This window comes from Gouania willdenowi, chromosome 7 (genome assembly GCF_900634775.1).
Source record: "Gouania willdenowi chromosome 7, fGouWil2.1, whole genome shotgun sequence".
NCBI classification, from domain to species: domain Eukaryota; kingdom Metazoa; phylum Chordata; class Actinopteri; order Blenniiformes; family Gobiesocidae; genus Gouania; species Gouania willdenowi.
In genome coordinates, this window is record NC_041050.1 from 22,446,338 (window position 1) to 22,466,053 (window position 19,716).

Sequence of the window (19,716 nt, forward strand, 5' to 3'; positions counted from 1 at the left end):
AATGTGGCAGTTGACAAAACTGCCACATTGTTTAGAAGATTGGTAGAATTAAAAGAACTAAATTAAAAACAGAACAACTTGTTTTCATTGTGTTAAGTAAATGAATGATCCAGAAATATGTAATCCAGCTAACAATTCAAAGCATTTTGGGATGTATAAGAACCCAAATACACTGAGGAGTGTAGCATTTAATTCCTCTGATGTCACATTCCCTCTTCATGTTAATCAATAGTATAAAAGTACCAACCTTTACAGACAAGACATTTAAAGACCTCTCTGAAAAAGCCTACTTCAGCCTCTGACAGACACATGGTTTTTGTCAGTGTGGAATGTCCAAATCCACTCAAATCTTTGATAGTCTGTGACACATCTTTAAGTCCTTGGGCTGCCTCGACAGCATCTCAGATGTCTGCTGCAACCTCTTGAAGGCCAGTATCTTCTCTTTGACTGTAAAACATTTAATTTATAGACAGACATGCAAACTTCCCCCAGTCAGGGAATGAGAGTTTAACACATGGGTGTGTGTACACCTCATTCAGTTATTGTGTGTGAACCGTTTGAACAGCCTCACATTTACTAATAACACAATAGTAATAATATAACAAAATAATAACATGATTATACTTATCTCTCGTTCCTTCAGACACAATTATTTGATTCCCTTAAATATCTGTCAGAATAAGTCTCTTGCTCTCCGGGGGCTTCTTTCACCTTATTAGTGATTGTTTCCATACAAGCCTCAAACTCTGTGAAGCAGACTGTCACCTTCTTGCTACTCTCCAGCTTTCCATTGAGGACATCAGCAAAGAAGACATTCCTAAACATTGATAGAAAGATACACTTTCTGTCACACACAGGAAAGTATCTTATAAATAACCAATTTGAAACCACATGTTAAATGATGCCAAGTGCTGTGACACACACTGTTTTTTATAAGGAAACCACTCTAACTGTATTACTTATATCATTTTGATAATATTTGAATTTAATGTTCAGTCTTAACAGACAATGATAACAATAGCCAGTTAATTTAACACTGGCGTCATCAGGCTCTTGGCTAAACAAGCTCAATGTTGATGAATGCTGCTTAAACCTGGTCAAGAGCAAGTTTGAGCCACGAGCTGTGTTACTATGGTAACTTAGATGTTTTCTCATTGATGAAACAGTCATTCCAGTTAGAACCCAGCTTAACAGAGCCGGACTCCTAGGTTAAACCTGGACTAACCCTTGAGCTGGGTTTGTTGAAATACCCCACTGTTCATGGTGTGTTTTGCTGGTACTGTTGTTATCAGGTAAATGTAGTTCTCTGTTGTCTTTTAACGATAAGGCAGACACCAGAAAATCTCCAATAAAGCAAAATAACATCCCTACATTTGTCACTAGTCTCTATTGAGAAAAAAAGGTGCTAAGAGCATTCACAAAAGATACCAGTAAGGGAGGTTGAGTTTCGGTTTCTGTTTCAAAACGGAACAGAGAGAGGATTCTACAAACTGCAGCTTTAAGGCCTGGCTAACTGCATGTAGCAAAGGTAATGCGTTATTCTGCTTTCCCTGCCTCCTTTTTTAAATGTCAGGATCAGACCCAGCATGGATAAAGACAGGTATAACTGACTTAAAGCACTGTTCAGAAAAGGCAAAGAAACATGAACAAACTAGGAACAAACTAAATTTGATGATTTCAAATGTTGAACATGTCCATATTTTGTCAGGTCTTGAAGTATATATGTCTCATCACCACTTTCTTTGTCACCCCCTTTTTATTTAAATACTTGTTTTTTTATTTTGTTATTAAACATGTATTTATTGCTTGATCCATTTATACATTGAACACACATTACAATATGCAGACACAATTTAAGTCCCCCAACATGAACTCATGGCAGTATCAAAACTAATAATCAAATAAAGAATAAAAAATAAACAAAAATATTGAATGAGGAATAGTAATTCAAAAACATCCCATGAAAAGAATAGCACTATAAATTAAAAATAATGAAGAAATAAATAAAAATAAACAAATAAATAAAAATAAACAAATATATAAAAATAAACAAATAAATAAAAATAAATGGTAGATAAACATAATAATTGAGCGACCGATTGAGTTATTGAGTTCAAAATACATTCCTCATAATAAATGTGGTACCTTCATAATCACCCATACTCACCCAGCTCACAGTGCCGGCCTCCACCTGTCAGTGGATCACCAACTTCCTGTCTGACAGGAAGCAGCAAGTAAGGCTGGGAAGCATCACATCTAGCACCCGGTCACTCAGCACTGGCGCCCCTCAGGGGTGTGTTCTCTCCCCACTTCTATTCTCCCTCTACACCAATGACTGCACCTCAGGGGACCCCTCTGTGAAACTCCTGAAGTTTTCAGACGACACCACCGTCATCGGTCTCATCAGGGATGGGGACGAGTCTGCCTTCAGACGGGAGGTGGAACAGCTGGCTCTTTGGTGCAGTCAGAACCATCTAGGAACTGAACCCGCTCAAGACTGTGGAGATGACAGTGGACTTCAGGAGAAATCCCCCCCACTCACCCCCCTTACCATTCTGAATAGCAAAGTGGCTACCGTGGACTCCTTCAGGTTCCTGGGATCCACAATCTCACAGGACCTGAAGTGGACCTCCCACATAGACACAACCAGGAAAAAGGCACAGCAGAGGATGTACTTCCTGCGTCAGCTGAGGAAGTTCAACCTGCCCCAGGAGCTGCTGATCATGTTCTACACCTCCATCATTCAGTCTGTTCTGTGCACCTCCATCACTGTCTGGTTTGGATCAATCAGGACTGCAGAAAAGATCATTGGTGTTGATCTGCCTTACATCCAAGACTTATACCTGTCCAGGGTCAGGAAACGGGCAGGTAGCATCACTGCAGACCCCTCACACCCTGCACACAATCTGTTTAAACTCCTCTCCTCCGGCAGACGCTACAGATCACTGTACGCAAAAACTACACGCCATAAAAACAGTTTCTTCCCTCAGGCTGTCACTGTGATCAACACTAAACAGTCATAGAGTGTCAGACCTGTTTCTGTTACTGTGAAATAACCTGGAACTAAACATAACAACCCTGGATCAACCTGTCACTGAGAATGTTCATGGACATAATATTTTCATTTAAATGTTCACCTGCACTACTCATCAATGCACTACTGCACTATTATCTTATTATTATTATTGTATTTTTATTTCATTTCATTATTATTATTATTATTATTATTATTATTATTATTATTATTATTATTATTATTATTATTATCTTGTTATTTTATTTAGTTTGCATTGATTAGTTTAACTACTCTTATATTTATATTTATACTTCTTTTTTTATTTATTTTTATTTATTCTAGTTGATTGTTATTATTTAATGTTACACTATCTGAGCGAGCACAGGTCACCAAGACAAATTCCTCTTGTGTATTCATACACTCTTGGTCAATAAAGTTGATTCTGATTCTGATTCTGACCTCACATCACAGTTGGGTATTGATAGTTTGAGTGTGTGCCGTTAAACAAATTATATGCCAATCAGTGAAACTCTAATCCACTCCTGCCTTTTAATTTTGGGGTTATCTTTATGATGTTCAACCAATAAGTTATGTAACTTGTGCCCATCCCTTTGCTGAAACCATTTTTTGTGACAAAAGTTTCTAGCTTGGTTGCTGCACAGAATTCTTTAAGTGTGCCTGAACAAAACTTCTAAGTTGTAAATATTTAGAAGAAGTGTTTTGTGGCACATCAAACTTGGCCTTTATTCATCAAATTACATTAAATTACAGTCTTTATATAGGTACTGTAGAGCTATGCCCCAGTTTTGCCAGGAAGAAGTGTTCATTACCCCAAATTGGGGAGAAACAAGACAATGTTGGGAGATCACCCAGATATGTATGTACTGTACTTCATGCAAAACAACAATGGTTTTTTTTTTTTTTTTTTTTTTTACAAAAGGATTATCTATTTTTTTCTTAATTTCTTAAAAGGTGCAGAGCATAAAAAGCTATTCAGTGCCAACCCATTTGTGGCCATACCAGCCCGTCATTGCCCGATCGCTTGAGATCTCGGAAGCTAAGCATGTCTGGGCCTGGTTAATAGTTGGATGGGAGACCACTGAGAATTCCAGGTGCCACAGTGGGGGGCAGTCACTCAAGTGGCCTAGTATGAACGTAGTGTGTGTGTGAGTGAGTGTTGGTGGTGGTCGGAGGGGTCGATGGCACACTATGGCAGTCTTGCATCTGTCAGTCTGCTCCAGGGCAGCTGTGGTTATAATAGTAGTTTACCACCACTAAGTGTGGAGTAAAATAACAATGCCTTAATGCTGTAAAGTGCTTTGAGTGTCTATGATAAAGCGCTAAATAAAATCCAATTCATTATTATAACTTTTCCAGCGCTAACCAGGGCAAGAAGATATCAGAAAATAAAAACATAGTGGCTCCATCATTCAGTCTGTTGGGCTGCAAGTAGTACCAAAAAAACCAGAAAAGTTACAAAATTGGTTAATCAACTCTAAGAGGAAGGTATCAACTCTACAAGATGTGATTAAAAAAACCAAAAGTATCATCTGCAGACATTGCCGTATAATGATCCAGGTCACCATTAATTGAAGGATGTGATTTATTTGCTTTTCCCAATGGTTCCAATGCTATTACAAAAAGTCAAAGTGAAATTGGTGAGCCTTGTATTGTACCTTGCGTTAGCACGAATGGTTGACACACTGTTATTTGTAGCTACCACAGAAGAGGAACCAGCGAACATTAACTCAATCGATCTACAAAAATAACCATCAAAGTCAAAATGTTTTAGTACCTTGTGCAGATAGGGCCAATCAACAAGATCAAAAGCCTTCTCTGCATAGAGTGAAAGGATGGAAGTGTCAGGAGAAACTTTACAAGCATGTACTATATTGAGAACTCTTATCACATTGTAGAATCCCTGACAATTTTGAACAAAGCCATTTTGGTCCAAATGTATAATGGCTGGTAGGACCCTCTTAAGTCTCAAAGATAGAGTTTAGCCAAAATCTTTGCATCCTAATTCAAGAGTTATATGGGTCTGCAAGAATCACGTTCAGTTGGCAATTTACCTGGCTTCAAGATAAGAGTGATAAGGGAACTTTGTAAAAAAGTGGGGAGAAAACCAGTTTTAAATGACTCTACATATACATCTAACAGTGGGCTTATTCATTTTTTGGTAGGCTGTCATGTCCTGATGCCGTACCACCTTTCAAGTCAGTAATAGCATTAGAAACATCAACCAAATCTAGTTCCCTAATTCAGCTATTTTATCCTCAGAAATACAGGGAATGTTTAGTCTGCCTAGAAAATTGTTTGGTTTTCCAGATTTAGTGGGACACTTGTATTGTAAAGGGTATTATAGTATGACACAAAAATATGACTAATTTAATTGGGATCTGTAGTTAATTTCCCTGTTCATTCCTAATTATAACTATGACTCTTTCTGAATCAAGCCTCTTAATTTGCCAGGCCTGTTTACTTGGCTTTTCACCCTGATCATAAAAAGCTTGCTTCAGTCTTATTCGACCGTCTTCAGCTTTTAGTGTGGAAAGCTCTACATATTCTGCTCTAAAAGTGAGTAGCTCTTGTTTTGTTCGATTCGAATGATCCAGAATCCATCTCTAATTTACTAATTTTGGAGTCTAAATTGTTCATTCTATGTTTCAATTTGTTAGATTTGGAACCAGTGAAACTAAACATTTGCCCTCTAAAATATGCTTTAAAAGCCTACCATCTAATGGCTACAGATGTTTGATTTGTGTGTAAAGAAAAGTAGACGACAATGTGTACTGTTCAGCTCAGACATGCAAACACCAAAGGCATGCGAAAGGTGACAAAAAATCAATCGTAGGGGGGTCTGGGGATCCTCCTCCAGAAGTTTTTTTTTTTAATTTTTTTTTTTAATTTTAACACATACATAAAGCAATATTGAACACTCTGAAGAGTGCGATAAGGCAAAATACACAATTTTTATCAAGCAAAAAAAATATGTAATCACGCCACTTAAGTTGTGGTTTGTGAAAAACAATAAAAATATATAAATTGAACAACAATATAAATGCAACACTTTTGATTTTGCTCCTATTCTTCATGAGCTGAACTCAAAGATCTAAAACATGTTCTGTACAGTATACACAAAAGACCCATTTCTCACAAATGTTGTTCACAAATGTGTCTAAATGTGTGTTAGTGAGCACTTCTCATTTACAGAGATAATCCATCCTACATCACAGGTGTGGCATATTAAGATGCTGATTAGACAGATTATTAATGCACAACTGTGCCTCAGGGTGGCCACAATAAAAGGCCACTCTAAAAATGTTCAGTTTAATCACAATGCCACAGATGTCACAAGTTCTGAGGAAGCATGCAGGAATGTCCACCGCTCTGGTGAATTGAATGTTCATTTCTCTACCATAAGCCGTCTCCAAAGGCGTTTCAGAGAATTGGGCAGTACATCCAACCGGCCTCACAACTGCAGACCACGATGGGGTTATGGTATGGGCAGGGGTATGTTATGGACAACCAACACAGTTGAATGGCCAGCATACTCATGTCACCCATTGAGCATGTTTGGTATGCTCTGGATCAACGTATATGACAGCGTGTTCCAGTTCCTGCCAATATCCAGCAACTTGGCACAGCCTTTGAAGAGGAGTGGACCAACATTCCACAAGCCAACAACCTGAAGAACTCTATGTGAAGGAGATGTGTTGCACTGCATGAGGCAAATGGTGGTCACACCAGATACTGACTGTTTTTCTGACACCCCCCCAAAAAGAACACATTTAGAGAGTTTTGTGAACAATATTTGAGAGACATTTGTGCATATAGACCCCCCATGACAATAAAGCAAAACTGAACATTTCAGACTGGCCTTATATTTTGGCCACGCTGAGGCACACCTGTGCAATATTAATATCGCATTTAACATGTGATATTAAAGGTTTATAGTCCTTTTCAATAAAGAATTGATTCCAGAAAGATGCATATGTGAAACTATGGTTAAACAAGAGACCCTAAACTTCCATGAATAATCTCACAGGAATCTGGGGGTGTTAAGGTAAAAAACAGGCCTTCAGACTTTGTGTCTGAAGAGCCCCCCTAAGTGATAAATTGAGAGGCACCCTATTTTGACATTATGGAGGTGTACCTCTTTTACAGCGATAAGAACGTTGACACAGGTGTTAGTCGTTATTCAGGGATATGGGAACCTAATGATTCCAGATGTAAGACTTGTTGTTCCCAAATCTGTGATACTGAGCTGATGAGGCACCAGGCTCAAATGTCCTTTTTCTATGTTTCCACATGATGATGAACTGTTTCTCTGTACATCCACAACCCAGAACTGGGCTGTTCCCTTAATGGTGATGAGCTAATGTTAGAGATTGGAAGACATACCCCAAAGATATATACGAGGGATTTTACTTACCAGCCTCAGAGTTTTGCAATGATTTGGCTCTCAGCAGGTTTCATTTTTGTTACTTGTTCAGGACATTTATTCTATTTAATAAACTGCATATTATTTACAAGTCATTCATCCGAAGACTTTTTCCACAACACCTTTTTGTCATCGCATCCACACCACAAGAAACAACACTGGGCTGGGGAGCAAAACCATTGCGGAGGAGCCCCCACCCCGACTAGCGACATCCACCAATTAGGGCTGGGCGATATGGCCTTTTTAAAAATCATCTTAAGCTATCAAGTACATCATGATATACAATATATATCTTGATATTTTGCCCTTGCCTTGAGATGATGCTTTGATGCATAATTAACTATCAATTATTATTATGATTTATTATTACTGACAATTGTGACTTTATCAGATACTGTTATCAAAAGAAGTATTATGATATAACACTTACCACTACTAACACACACGCGCTGTAATGATGGCCTTCTGAGGACTGTCCCTTTAAGGGAGCCAGGCTGTGACTTGTCCCAAGCAAGTGTTTACACGCTGCTGTGGTAGAGCTGTGACCACCTGTCGTCTCTGTGCTTTGATCACAATGTTCTCCCTATGCTGAGTGCTCCGGGCGATAGCACAGCAAACAATAGTCCAGCTGAATACTTGAGATGCTACACTTGTCTTCCTCCACATCAGAGTCTAGCGTTGCTCTTGTTGTTGAGTGAATTTGGCCAGCAGGTCATTTCATCTGGTATTCAGTCTTCGACTGGAAACTCCAGGTTGACCTTGGAAAATAGCTGAAGTTCCCTCAACACATTGTTAAAACATCTGTTCAGCCAGACATGATCATTACCTCCGAGGATTCAGAGCATAGGCTGCAGAGGCTTTACAGGCCATCCTCTCTGCTGGACCCACCCATCGGCCCCCAGACAAAGGGGGGGGGGGGCAGAGGCCGTCCCCCTGGGGTGGTGGTGATGAGGTGGGTTTACAATTGGAGGGAGTAATGCACATTTTGGGAATTAAACGCTACAGACAGTAATCATCTTTTTTTCTTGAATTTGCACATTTGCTGGCACACTGTCCTTAGATCAGTAAATCTGAGGTTTGTAGTCAGTGACTAAAACCAAAAATTGGTGGCTGTGAAAGTACAGTTCACTCTATGCTGATATTATATACGCTTGGTAACAACGCAGGATTTAAAAGCTCACAGTAAGATCAATAAATGTATTTGTATTTTATCAATGTCAAATAATAATATAATCAAGTAGGGCTGGACATTATGGACCAAAATTCAGGGGGGGCTGGGACGGCGGTACGACCCTATTTAGGAGCCTCTACCACGGCTGCTGAGGTGATGGTGCGGACGGAGCGCTATCTCAGTCTGGATCCAGTAAAAAGTGACCATGAAAAGCTGTAAATGGACTGATATACAGACATGGAACAGTGAGGAGGAGACTTAATCAGAATCAGAATTCCTTTATTAATCCCAGGGGGAAATTGCTTAATGTAGAGATGGAAACTCATTCGTTGAAACTGATCAAAATACGCGGAAACTTTAGGTAACAGGAGTACAGCAGACCGCCTACCTGCCCGTTCAGAAGAGTTATAAACATCTAGCGACCTAATACTTTTAGGTTTTCTTTCGTTTATACACTGGGTTTTTCTATTAGAAATGTATAAATGTCTGGCCAGTGAACATCGGATCATCTTCGTTGTCAGGAATGCTGCATGGGTCCCTCAATCGTTCACCTTAAAATGAGTTTCCTCAAATAAGCAGCCGCGTCCTCAAATGACAAGCTTTTTACATTCTCCGAACTATTTACGAACCTTTACAGCGGTTCATTCATTGCCATTTTTCAAGCATCACATACAGTATATAAACAACATGGATTCTACACCTGCAGAGTATGTGCGCGTACATCAGTCACGTGTTTCGCTCATTCTTCAAGTTAAAAGTCATTAAACCCAGTTGAGGAGCACAGTGGGACAGGAGAGATTGAAACTTGCCATGTTGTCCATAGAGAACGAGAGAGCAAAGGAAATTGACATACAAAGTTCACGTAAGGCAAGGCTCGCCATATGCCCTTCAAATAGTGGTGAGTAGGTTTATAGTATTTCATATTGAAATAGTGTTTGTGAACATGTGGGTCGCTGTTCCAGTTTTACTGAACTTCATAGCTACTGATACAGGCTCTGAGTTGAAATGGTTAAAAAGCGGTTACTATTTGTGGTGCTAAGATGCTTTGAATTTGTGTTAGTGACCATCCTAATGTTTTTGTTATACTTCATGTTCATTTGATGTACTACAAAATGACAGTCACTCTCCGTGGTGCCAAAGCTTGAAAGCCCCGCTATTGCGGGCATGTGTATGTTGTAAAATGATGTTATGAGCTTTATTGTTTGGGTTTAAAGGGCCCGGTCATTTGCCCTGCCCCTGCTCTGATTTGTTTCCGCTACTGCCAAAATTCATATCAATATTTTCTCAAAATGGTGATTCACACTGTAAATCTTGATACTTTTAAAGTCTTACCAAAATGACAATTCTGGGTTAAATTTGCAGATGCAAAATGCCACACAGGCACATTTAACAAAGTGCTGCACAAATTGTGCCACTTTGTGCTTTTTCTCTGATAAGGGAGATCATGTCTGTTTTATGTTGGGGACCGGGTCTACAAATTAGCCTTTGGCTAGATGGCCCATGGACATGGCACTGGTTGCTATTTTTATTTTAACTGTAACAATGCTCTCTGTTCTGTCTCTCCTAAAAAAAACTACTACAAATGCTGATAGGTTTAGGAAAAACAGGAAACCCTGAAAGACTTTTAAACATTCCTTCAAAAATGGGTGTTGATTTTTTTTATGACGCAGGCACATAATGGACTATAAAGATTTAAGGTGATGTTTGAGTTCATAAATGATTTGTTTTTTTTCTGTCATTGTCTATAATCTGAAAAATAAAGAAACCATCAGGTAAAAGAAATGTCCCTAAAATCCTTGAAAATATTTTGCTATGAAACCTTTCATTGAAGGCAAACTTTTGTTGAATAGATTTTATTCATCTTTGATTTTCTAAAAATCAGTTACCCACCTTCCCAGTGGTCAGAGCGAACACAGGAAATGACTGGAAAATGAGCAGGAAGTCTCACTTCCTCTAGCCATGAATTGACAGTGACAATTCGAGATGATGAAAATGTCGGTTGAAGTATAAAAATTCTGCAGCTCATACACAGAAAGTGTTGAGTAGCAGTGATGTGCATTTAGGTGGAAAGACAGACCGGTGAGTGTTTGCACAAAAAAAAAAAAACCCAAAAAAACCTTTATTTCTTAGAGCTCCTGTTCATAAAGTTCAGACCCATATTTGAGGAACACATTAAATGAAGACTAGGGCACTGAAATTAAAAAGATGCTAATACTGTACAGGCCGCCTCTACTGTGCAAAGCTCGGCAGGAGGACCCCTCCCCCTGATCAGAAAAGAAACCCAAATAAACTTTTTTTATGGATTTCTGTCCTTTTGTAGCAAAAAACCCAAAACAGTTTGTATAGAAACAAGTGACGTTTTGCATCCGTCGTGTTTTTTTTTTCAACCTTTCAAAAATGTTCTTTGCAGTTGTCAGAAGAAAACCTAAACTCAACTTTAGTTCAAATGTTTGAAGTTATAGCAATATACACACTGCAGAGTGCACAATTTGTCATGGAGTCTTTGAATCTATTAAAATACTTTTCAACATCCATATACATTATATATAATTATCTTTTCAGGGTATATGGATTCAAAAATAGACATTTAAATCATAAAAAGAGTATGGAAAGAGGAATAGAAATCAAGAGCTACAAATGGTCGTAAGTTATCAGGACAGAAAGAGAAAGTGAGAGGGAGGATGTGTAGGAGGGCAGGGGATAAGGAGGGGGATTGGCCAAGCTACACAGCGCAGTATGACGCCCACTTCAGCTCATTACACATGTACAGTCGTGATCAAGGCACAGGGATCTTCTAAAAGTTTTTTTTTTCAATAAAGTTGTACAAAATAATACATTTTACAGTCTGTACAAGAATAATAGCTCAGCATTAAAGTAAAGACAGACATACAAAAAAGCGATAGATCAGGGAGGAAGGAGCAGGTTTGGAGGGAGGAATGGCAAGATGAGCTTGACCATGGGTTTAAAAAAAAAAAGGGAAAATATAGCCTTCTTTTCTTATATTCTGTGATTATATTTTATTTACTCTTAAAACAAAAGAGGGGATTTAAAAGTGCAGAAAAGGGAAAGGTGTTGCAAGAAACGGGAGAAGAAAATAAGGGCAAAAAAGTGAAACAAGCTGAAAACAAGGCAAGATAAAATAGTAATGAGTGTGGGTGCACAGGGCACAGAGGTCTACACAGACAAAATGCTGTGGTGAAGACAAAACATGATGAATTTGCTTTAACTTTTTTTTCCTACTGCAGAAGGAAAAGCTTTTTTCCTCTATTTCAGTTCCAGAAAAGTTGGCATTTTTGTATCTTTTTTTTAACTCAATATATCCTTCTTGCTGTTTTTGCTCCACTGACAACAAGGCAAAGTCAGGTGTGTCGTAGAGAAGTCGTCGTCATCCTTGTTAAACTTCAGAGAACTCGGTTGGCTCTGTCCTGAATCAAACAATTGAGAAACACCCACATTTTGTGCAGTCGTCCTTCCTCCAGACTGTTCTTTTGACACCAAAATGATGTTCAGGATGATTCATCGGCATTTCAACAAGCTTGGCACTCAACTCCACAAAAGGATGCTTTCTGATTATTCTCCTCAGTTTGTTAAGTCCAGCAAAAGCAGCTTTGATACGTTTCTGTGTGCAAGCAGAGGTTGTGGTTGAAGACTGAAGTGACAGCAAGGTTTGGTGTATTCAGTTGGAGTCCTGAGCACAGTGCTTGTGTTTCGTTTTTGTTTTTCTGATTTTATACACCTCTGTGAAACATTTTTTTTCTTTTCTTGCAGTAATCCAACAAATACTTCATTTCCAGTTGCATTGGAAGAGAAGCTCTCTTAGTGCAGGAAACCCAGTTTAAACCATTGAAGGGTTTTAAAGAGCATTTTGTGGAACATACGTTACATGATGGAGTAGACACATGAGATGCTGAGGTGTATGGCTGAAGGTGAAAATCAGAGTCTGTGTGCCTTTACCCCCTCCAAACCCTTCATTAAAACAGCTCTTTTTCTACATCCAGTAAGAAGTTTGCATCATGGCGATTTTAACTCTAAATGTTTGTGTTTCTGCCCTGACCTCCCCCCTCCGATCAGTTACAAAAGCTGAAACATATTTGTGGAAGAGGGAAGTTCGGAAACTCTGAAGTTTTCTAAAGTGGAATCTGCTTTTTTCCAGGTTTTTGGCCCGAATGGTTTCCTCTCCCATCACAACAGCTCGTACTGCCGCAGGTGCATCCGCTGGATGATGTCTCGACAATCGTTAAAGACGCGGCTGATGTTTTCTGTGTCCACAGCACAGGTGAAGTGAGGATAGCAGTAGTGCCTACCATCTCCACTTGCTGTGCTGATCCTCTGTACAAGAAGAAAATAAGAAAAATGTTCTATTGATTGACCATCAATGCAAATGGAACCACAGGAACTAAGGTCGAACAGCATCTTATCATAGTGGTAAAAATAAGCAAAATCTCGGGTTAATTTCATTGATTTGATAACTACTTCAGTGCTTGCGCACCTACCAGGAATTCATCTCTAATGAAGTACTTTGCTCTTGTAACACGTGGATCCTCTCCAGGCTCTGGTGTTGCTGTTAAGACAGAAAGAGAATAATGAAATCAGACTAATGCTAAAGCACTCTTCAGACATACAGTATGTGACCTTGGGCTGGGCAATATGGCTTTAAAAAGTATCTTGATATTTTCAAGCGATATCACAATACACAATATATATCTTGATATATGCTTTGATGCATACAATCAAACCAGAATGGCAATACTCTATATTGATGTTTTCTCTTTGATGTAATTGGGATTTATTTATTATTACTGACAATTGTGAATTTTCCAGATACTATTAACCAAAGTGGCATAGAGAAAATATAAACAGTTACCCCTACTAACACACGTGCTGTAATAATCGCTTTCTGAGGACTGACCCTTTCAGGGCCATGATAATGTAAGGTCAGAGTTTAGACCTGCCTACTTCCTGATTTGTACTGAGGGCATGGATGAAGTTACCGTCCCATCTGAAACGACAACCACTGTTTGAGCTTCCCCTGCATAAAATAAACATGCAGTGTGACAGTAACAAATTGTTTTAAGTCCTGTTTACAACGTTATCAACCCTCGGAGACCTCTGGATCTCTACAGCACGCGCACACTCACTCCTGCACAGTGTTTTACTGAGCATGTCTTAGACTTTATTATGGGGACCATGTCTTTAGCGATATGGTAAGCCACAGCTTTGGTAATATTATGCTACTTTTCACTCGTTTTTCGTAGGGTACACCGTGGGCCGTGAAGCTTGCAGCAGGATTTGTTTACGGCCAAGCAGGCTGGGGAGGCTTTGTGGTCTGGGTCACAGGTGTTGCACGTAGTCTGACACACTCCTCGTGCTGCACTCTATGGTAGGTTTGTTGTGCTCGAACCCTTAGTTGAAACAGTTTTTCGACATTCCTTACAAAGCACACTTTGCTGCCGTTAAACTGACATTTTGAAGCCAAGCCATTTCCAAATTATTGAACAATTCTTTTTTTTTTTTTTTTACTAAAAGACTCTTCGGTGGCGGACTCTTTCTACATGTTGTCGCTGCAGAGGTGAGTGAGTGGAGGAGAAGGGGTGGTTCGTCAGCGCAAGGGAGGCGGAGCATAGTGGCTGTGTATGCGAGACATGGACATGGGATAGGAAGAGGAGAAATAGGTGCAGACTTACGGCCAATGAAAATAAATGCATTGCTATTTTAACGCAAAAATGTATCAATGGGTGATATTGACAAAAAAAATTATCCCGATAATTTCTGGTATTTATCACGATAACAATGAAAATGACAATAAATAAATAAAAAAAATCAGAACTTAGTGTAAACAGGTCCTTTACAAACACAAATAAATCTTAAATACAACACATCAACAATAGACACATTAAAAAGCTGCTGACTCAAAGGGTTCGTGAGCTGATATTTCATGGAATATATTAGTGTATGTGGATTACTATTAGTGTTATTATATGTAATTCATTTATTTCCTCACTTGAAATAAAATCGTTTAAAAAAAAAAAAAAAAAAAAAAGCACAAATAACTCCAATAGTGTTTTTACTGCTGATGCATCTTGTTTATTTCATATTTGATAATGAGTTACATAAAGTTATGATTGATAAATATTTCTCTGATTTCCTATAATTAAACCAGATCAAGCTGATGATTTAATCATTCAGTATATTTAGGTGTGATAATTTCAATAGTTACATTAGTCTAATGGGACCAGCTTTGTCTGTGAACACGTGAAATATAATTAAAAATATTGCGTTTCACAAATTGGGACGGATTAATAGTGACATTATTATTTATGCTAACATTTATTTCACAACGTGTGACATGTTTAGCTTTTATCCTTCCATACAAGTGTTAAATCTGGTCATAAACAAATCGATGGCTCTCTGTGGTTTTATGACAGTAAGATGTGTTCTTTTTACTTGATTTGTTCATTATATGGAGTAGTTAGCGTTAGCTCTTAGCCCAGTCTGTGTGTCGGTGGGTTAGCTTAGCTTAGTTAGCTTTAGTTGAGTTTCCAGTTCATAATCGATGCTACAGGTTCATCTCTGTCCCCGTGTTTGTGGGACTTTGGGTGGATCTGACGAAGGAATTTGAATCGGTTCACTTTGTTGGATGGTTATCTGGTTTTAACCAAGTAGCGATCCATGATGTATCGCTGAACGGCAGCTTCAGGTAGATGAGACGAGCGCCCCACACATAGAGACGGCGGTTTGTGAGGGGGGCGGTGGCAGTGCACGGCAGAGCTTCTGTAAACAGCGCTCCGCTCCAGAGAATAATAAGTTGTTGACAACAAACAAGCAACTTTGGCCCTTGGAACATGATTTTTTTGGGCATTCCTGTGGTCCTCGCTAATTTTGACATGAGAATTTATCATTTATATTGTGGGATGACATATTCTTACCAATGAGAATGTTTTTGACGATAAATCATAACATAAAATATTGCACATTCCTAATCGATGTAAATTAAAATATCGATATATCGCCCAGCATTAATGTGACCCTTAACTAGTGAAGACTTTAGTCACCACTGGTTAAGTGATTTAAAGCCATTTAAATCACATAATTTAATGCCCTGCCACCTTCCTGTGTTAAAGACAGCCAAGTGCTAATACATTACAGTGCAAGCTCAAGTAAATTTGCAGCATTTCAGACATGTATATTGCAAGGTGTGCATCTGTACAACAGCTCAAAAGGTAAAGACAGAACATCACACTGCAAACTTATTAATCTACAGTATTTCAGATCAAAAGTAAGATGATGTTGCTTGTTTTTAATCTAGTTCTATTTTTGTTTTGTTGTTGCTTGTTTATAATCTTAAATATCAAGATGTGTCATTAAATATTGGCCCATGTGATATTAATTGAAAAGCTTTTTAGAAAATTTGGAAAACATGACCAACCCAATTCTCTTTTACTTCTCATTAAAAACAAGAATAATTAAAAAAAATGAGGTCAAACTGGTCCTCACCATCATCAGGTGTGGTGTAGCGAGCAAATTCAGGAAAATATTCCTCAATTTTGGATTTCCCTGCCAGCACCTTCTCTGCAAGCAGGTCCTGTTTATTTAGGAACAAGATGACAGAAATGGTCCTCAGCCACCTGAAAAGATCCAAATACTCTCTGTTACAACAACAACATTGAGGATTATAGACATTGTGGTCAGTAAAATAGTCTTCAGGCAAAAGTGAAGCCAGGTGGAGGTTCCTTCAAAACTTGGATACTCATCAACAAGAAAACAATACTCATTAACTGGCAATCTAAAAAAAATATTAACACCGCCACACACTGGAAGAATTTACTCACAGAACTCTCTCTGAAAAACATAGCCATCACCACTCAACACTACGGAGCAGAACCTCTCTCTGTTTGGTCCCCCATCCTCAACTTTCAAGAATCTGTTATATGTTATACTTATATCTAACCAATATGTCCACTTATCATTTTAGGTGTGTCCCATTTGTGTTGCATTAGCTGTCTGTGTGTACATAATGCGCACACGCGCACACACTTACTTCTGCTCCTCTCGAAGGACACAACAAACTGTTTATATGGTCTTGTGGTTCTCTTCATAGAGACTACAACTCGTTATATCACGTGATTACGTGTGAATTACAGTATGAGAGGAATCAATATAGTGGATGTGAATTTGTTTTTACACATTATGACGTTTTGGTGATGTATTTACTTGAAATATAATCTGAAGTGTTTTATTTTGAAAAGTAACCCGATATTTTATTGCGGAGTACGTGCTTAATTTCCTGTTTAGCTTCATTTGCTCTGTGCTGATTGATGCGTTGTGCTCCAGTGTCCGCCAGAAATAGAAGCCCTGCGTATATCTGGCGGAGGGCACCGGACTACCGCATCTGGGAAGGAGCAGATGCACTGCAGCGGACCCGGTGGAAATTAACAGATAGACTAAAGTGGAAACCTATCAGCTCCGGTGACGCGGCGGTGACGTAACGCAGTGGAGCCACATGCAGTGGAAATTGGGGGAGGGGAGGCTACATTCGAAATCATGCGTGCTTTTAAAAATCGCCTACCCTACCTCTAAGGTACACCCTTCGATTTGTCCAAGACATTGCCAAATTGGAACGATAACTGTTTAAACCCATTGGTGCACATGCATGGGGATGGAATGGGGATCAAATAATTTTGAACACTGTTATTGTAGTATTGTTATTGTAGAACATGAGTACAAACATTTCCATCCTTGCCTGGCTTATCATAAACAGTTAAAATTTTGTAATGCGCATTGGCTTGAAAACAAGATCAGAGCAGAGTATATAAGGTGCCACCTACATGCAAATTCCACAGCTTGTTTTAGCTGGCAGTGTCCAGGCATTCCCAAATGTGGCACCACGGACACTAAAACAGCAATAACTTTTGAATGGTTGGGCGTACAGTCATACTCTTGGACTCCACGGAAAGTACCATATCATCAGCAAAAAAAAGGGAACTTTTGTATTTTTACAGCTAAGAAGGTATAAAATAAGAGCCACAGATGACTCAAGCTGCTATAATGTAGAAATATTGAAACGAACACCATAACCTACACCTAGACGCATATTGAAACACACACAAACGCACGCACACAACAGACCACTATAAAGCCAAACATCCTGAACTGCACATTTCACTGCCCCTCCTCCAGGTTTCAGCCTCATAGAAACCGCGCCTAAAAAAACATCTCCCAAGCACACCTTGATGCATGGGCACCTCACACGTAATGGCCAGATCTAACTGGCTTCGCGCATTGCTTCCCATTGGTTGAAAACATTAAAGAGTCTCCTCAGGCAGATACTTTGGTGTGTGCTATCAGTGTGCTGTGGTATCTAGCCTGCTTAGAGCAGTCTGAACAGAACTGACCAGGAGAGAGAGTTCTGTACCATATCACTTACAGCTTGTCTCAGACCTGTTCAGTTTGACAAATGATACAAAAAGGATTAGATGGTTTGGCTGACTTTTCCTGATCCTGAGATCCATGAAATTGGGTGCAAATCATGGCATTATCCTATAAGGACATAAGAGGCTTATTTTTTTATTTAATTTTCTTAATTGGATAACCTTCCTTGGTCATAGCAGCTCGTCTAGTGTTAGAACCAGGAAATGTCGTACCAACACGTTTTATGTTTGGGGCCATAAATGTTATATATTGTAATCTCCTCCATAGGCCAATTAAAAATAGATGGTGGGTCTTAGTTTGGACACCCCTGGTGTAAAGACTTTGAGAATTCTTTTTAAACAGGGATTTCATGACATTGGTTTGATTTACATAAACATAGATTGCGAGAATCTCATGTCACCTGTTGTTCCAAATGTTTTTGAATAGGTTGAGGGCCTCTTGTAAACGGTTGGTCTGATTGTCCTCTCGGATCACCATGTTGTAACTGCTACTGGCCACCACAAAGATGATGGCAGTTACATCTGTGAGAGAGAGAGAGAGAGAGAGAGAGAGAGAGAGAGAGAGAGAGAGAAAGAAGGTGTGATGAATGATACAGTTAGGACTGAGTGGAAGGACAGTGACAGGAAATGAACATGGTTACCATTAAAGCACTGAATCCATTTCCGGCGTTCGTCCCTTTGACCGCCAACATCAAACATGCTGTAAAGGAGACAGAGTGAAAATAAAGTGATCCACTATTATTGTGTGGAGAAATGGTACATTGCAATCAGAGACTGGATCCATAAATCTGATCATAACTTCACTTCCCATTTCCTTCTTTCTTCCATTGCTACTCCCCTTGCATTCATGCTGTAAGCTATATAATAATAATGTCTCTGCCTTTGCTGACAATGCCAGATCTGAGGTTCCTGAACCAGCCAGCTGATGATACCTTAACCAATGCCATGTCATGTCACTATCCTCTTCTGTTTCCACCTGACCTAAATGTGAATAGATATTTTGTGCTTTTACTTACTGGAAATTGACTTTGTCCACTTGGAATCTTGTCTCAAAGATCCCTGAAGTCAACACTCTGCAACGCAGCAAATCCTGGTAATATAAATAAACATGTTCACATTTCATTCTGCAAACAACTTGCATATAAACATTGATAGCAATCTTAACCCGATTTCTGTAGCTCTTTATATGTAGATCACACAGAGGTGGTTTATCACAGAGTCATTTTTGGTAGTTATGGCACCGTAGGTCAACAGAATATACAGTATAATTTTTATTTCACTCTCTACTTGAGGTTTGTCTAATGCATTGAATGCATCACAATTTCTCTATATGTTTAAACAGTACGTAGTTAGTTGACAATACTCAATGTCAGCTGCTGAATAAGTTAATTATTTTCAAGACTGCAAGAATAATGAGCACTTTTTTAAAACTGGGTTTCAGAGACACCTGATCTTTTAAGTCTTTAACAAATCATTTGCTTGGATTGCATTCTACTCAAGGCGTTTCTCAGCTCTTTCACCATGGATGACAATTTAAATATGCCCACTCCTTCTAAAAAATTGGTTTAAAGAATTCCCAACATCTTTTGAACTTCTATGTATGAAAAAAATAGATCCTTTTTTAATGCAATCTTAACAAATAGATTCAAATCTGTAG

The 19,716-nt window shown here is 38.9% G+C and overlaps 1 protein-coding gene across 2 annotated transcripts in view; it reads right to left on the bottom strand.

Annotated features, from left to right (window-relative positions):
• Window positions 1-10,468: 10,468 nt before the first annotated feature.
• The window catches only part of LOC114466766 (guanine nucleotide-binding protein G(s) subunit alpha), a 90,676-nt gene continuing 81,428 nt past the window's right edge, over window positions 10,469-19,716 (bottom strand). For both annotated transcript variants that reach the window (XM_028452483.1, XM_028452484.1), the window contains 6 exons: window positions 19,076-19,149; window positions 18,701-18,759; window positions 18,461-18,581; window positions 16,126-16,256; window positions 13,125-13,192; window positions 10,469-12,960 (listed from right to left, as the gene is read on the bottom strand). In XM_028452483.1, coding sequence (XP_028308284.1) covers window positions 12,814-12,960; window positions 13,125-13,192; window positions 16,126-16,256; window positions 18,461-18,581; window positions 18,701-18,759; window positions 19,076-19,149 — 600 coding nt within the window. In that variant the 3' untranslated portion in view covers window positions 10,469-12,813. The remainder of the gene's footprint in view (window positions 12,961-13,124; window positions 13,193-16,125; window positions 16,257-18,460; window positions 18,582-18,700; window positions 18,760-19,075; window positions 19,150-19,716) is intronic.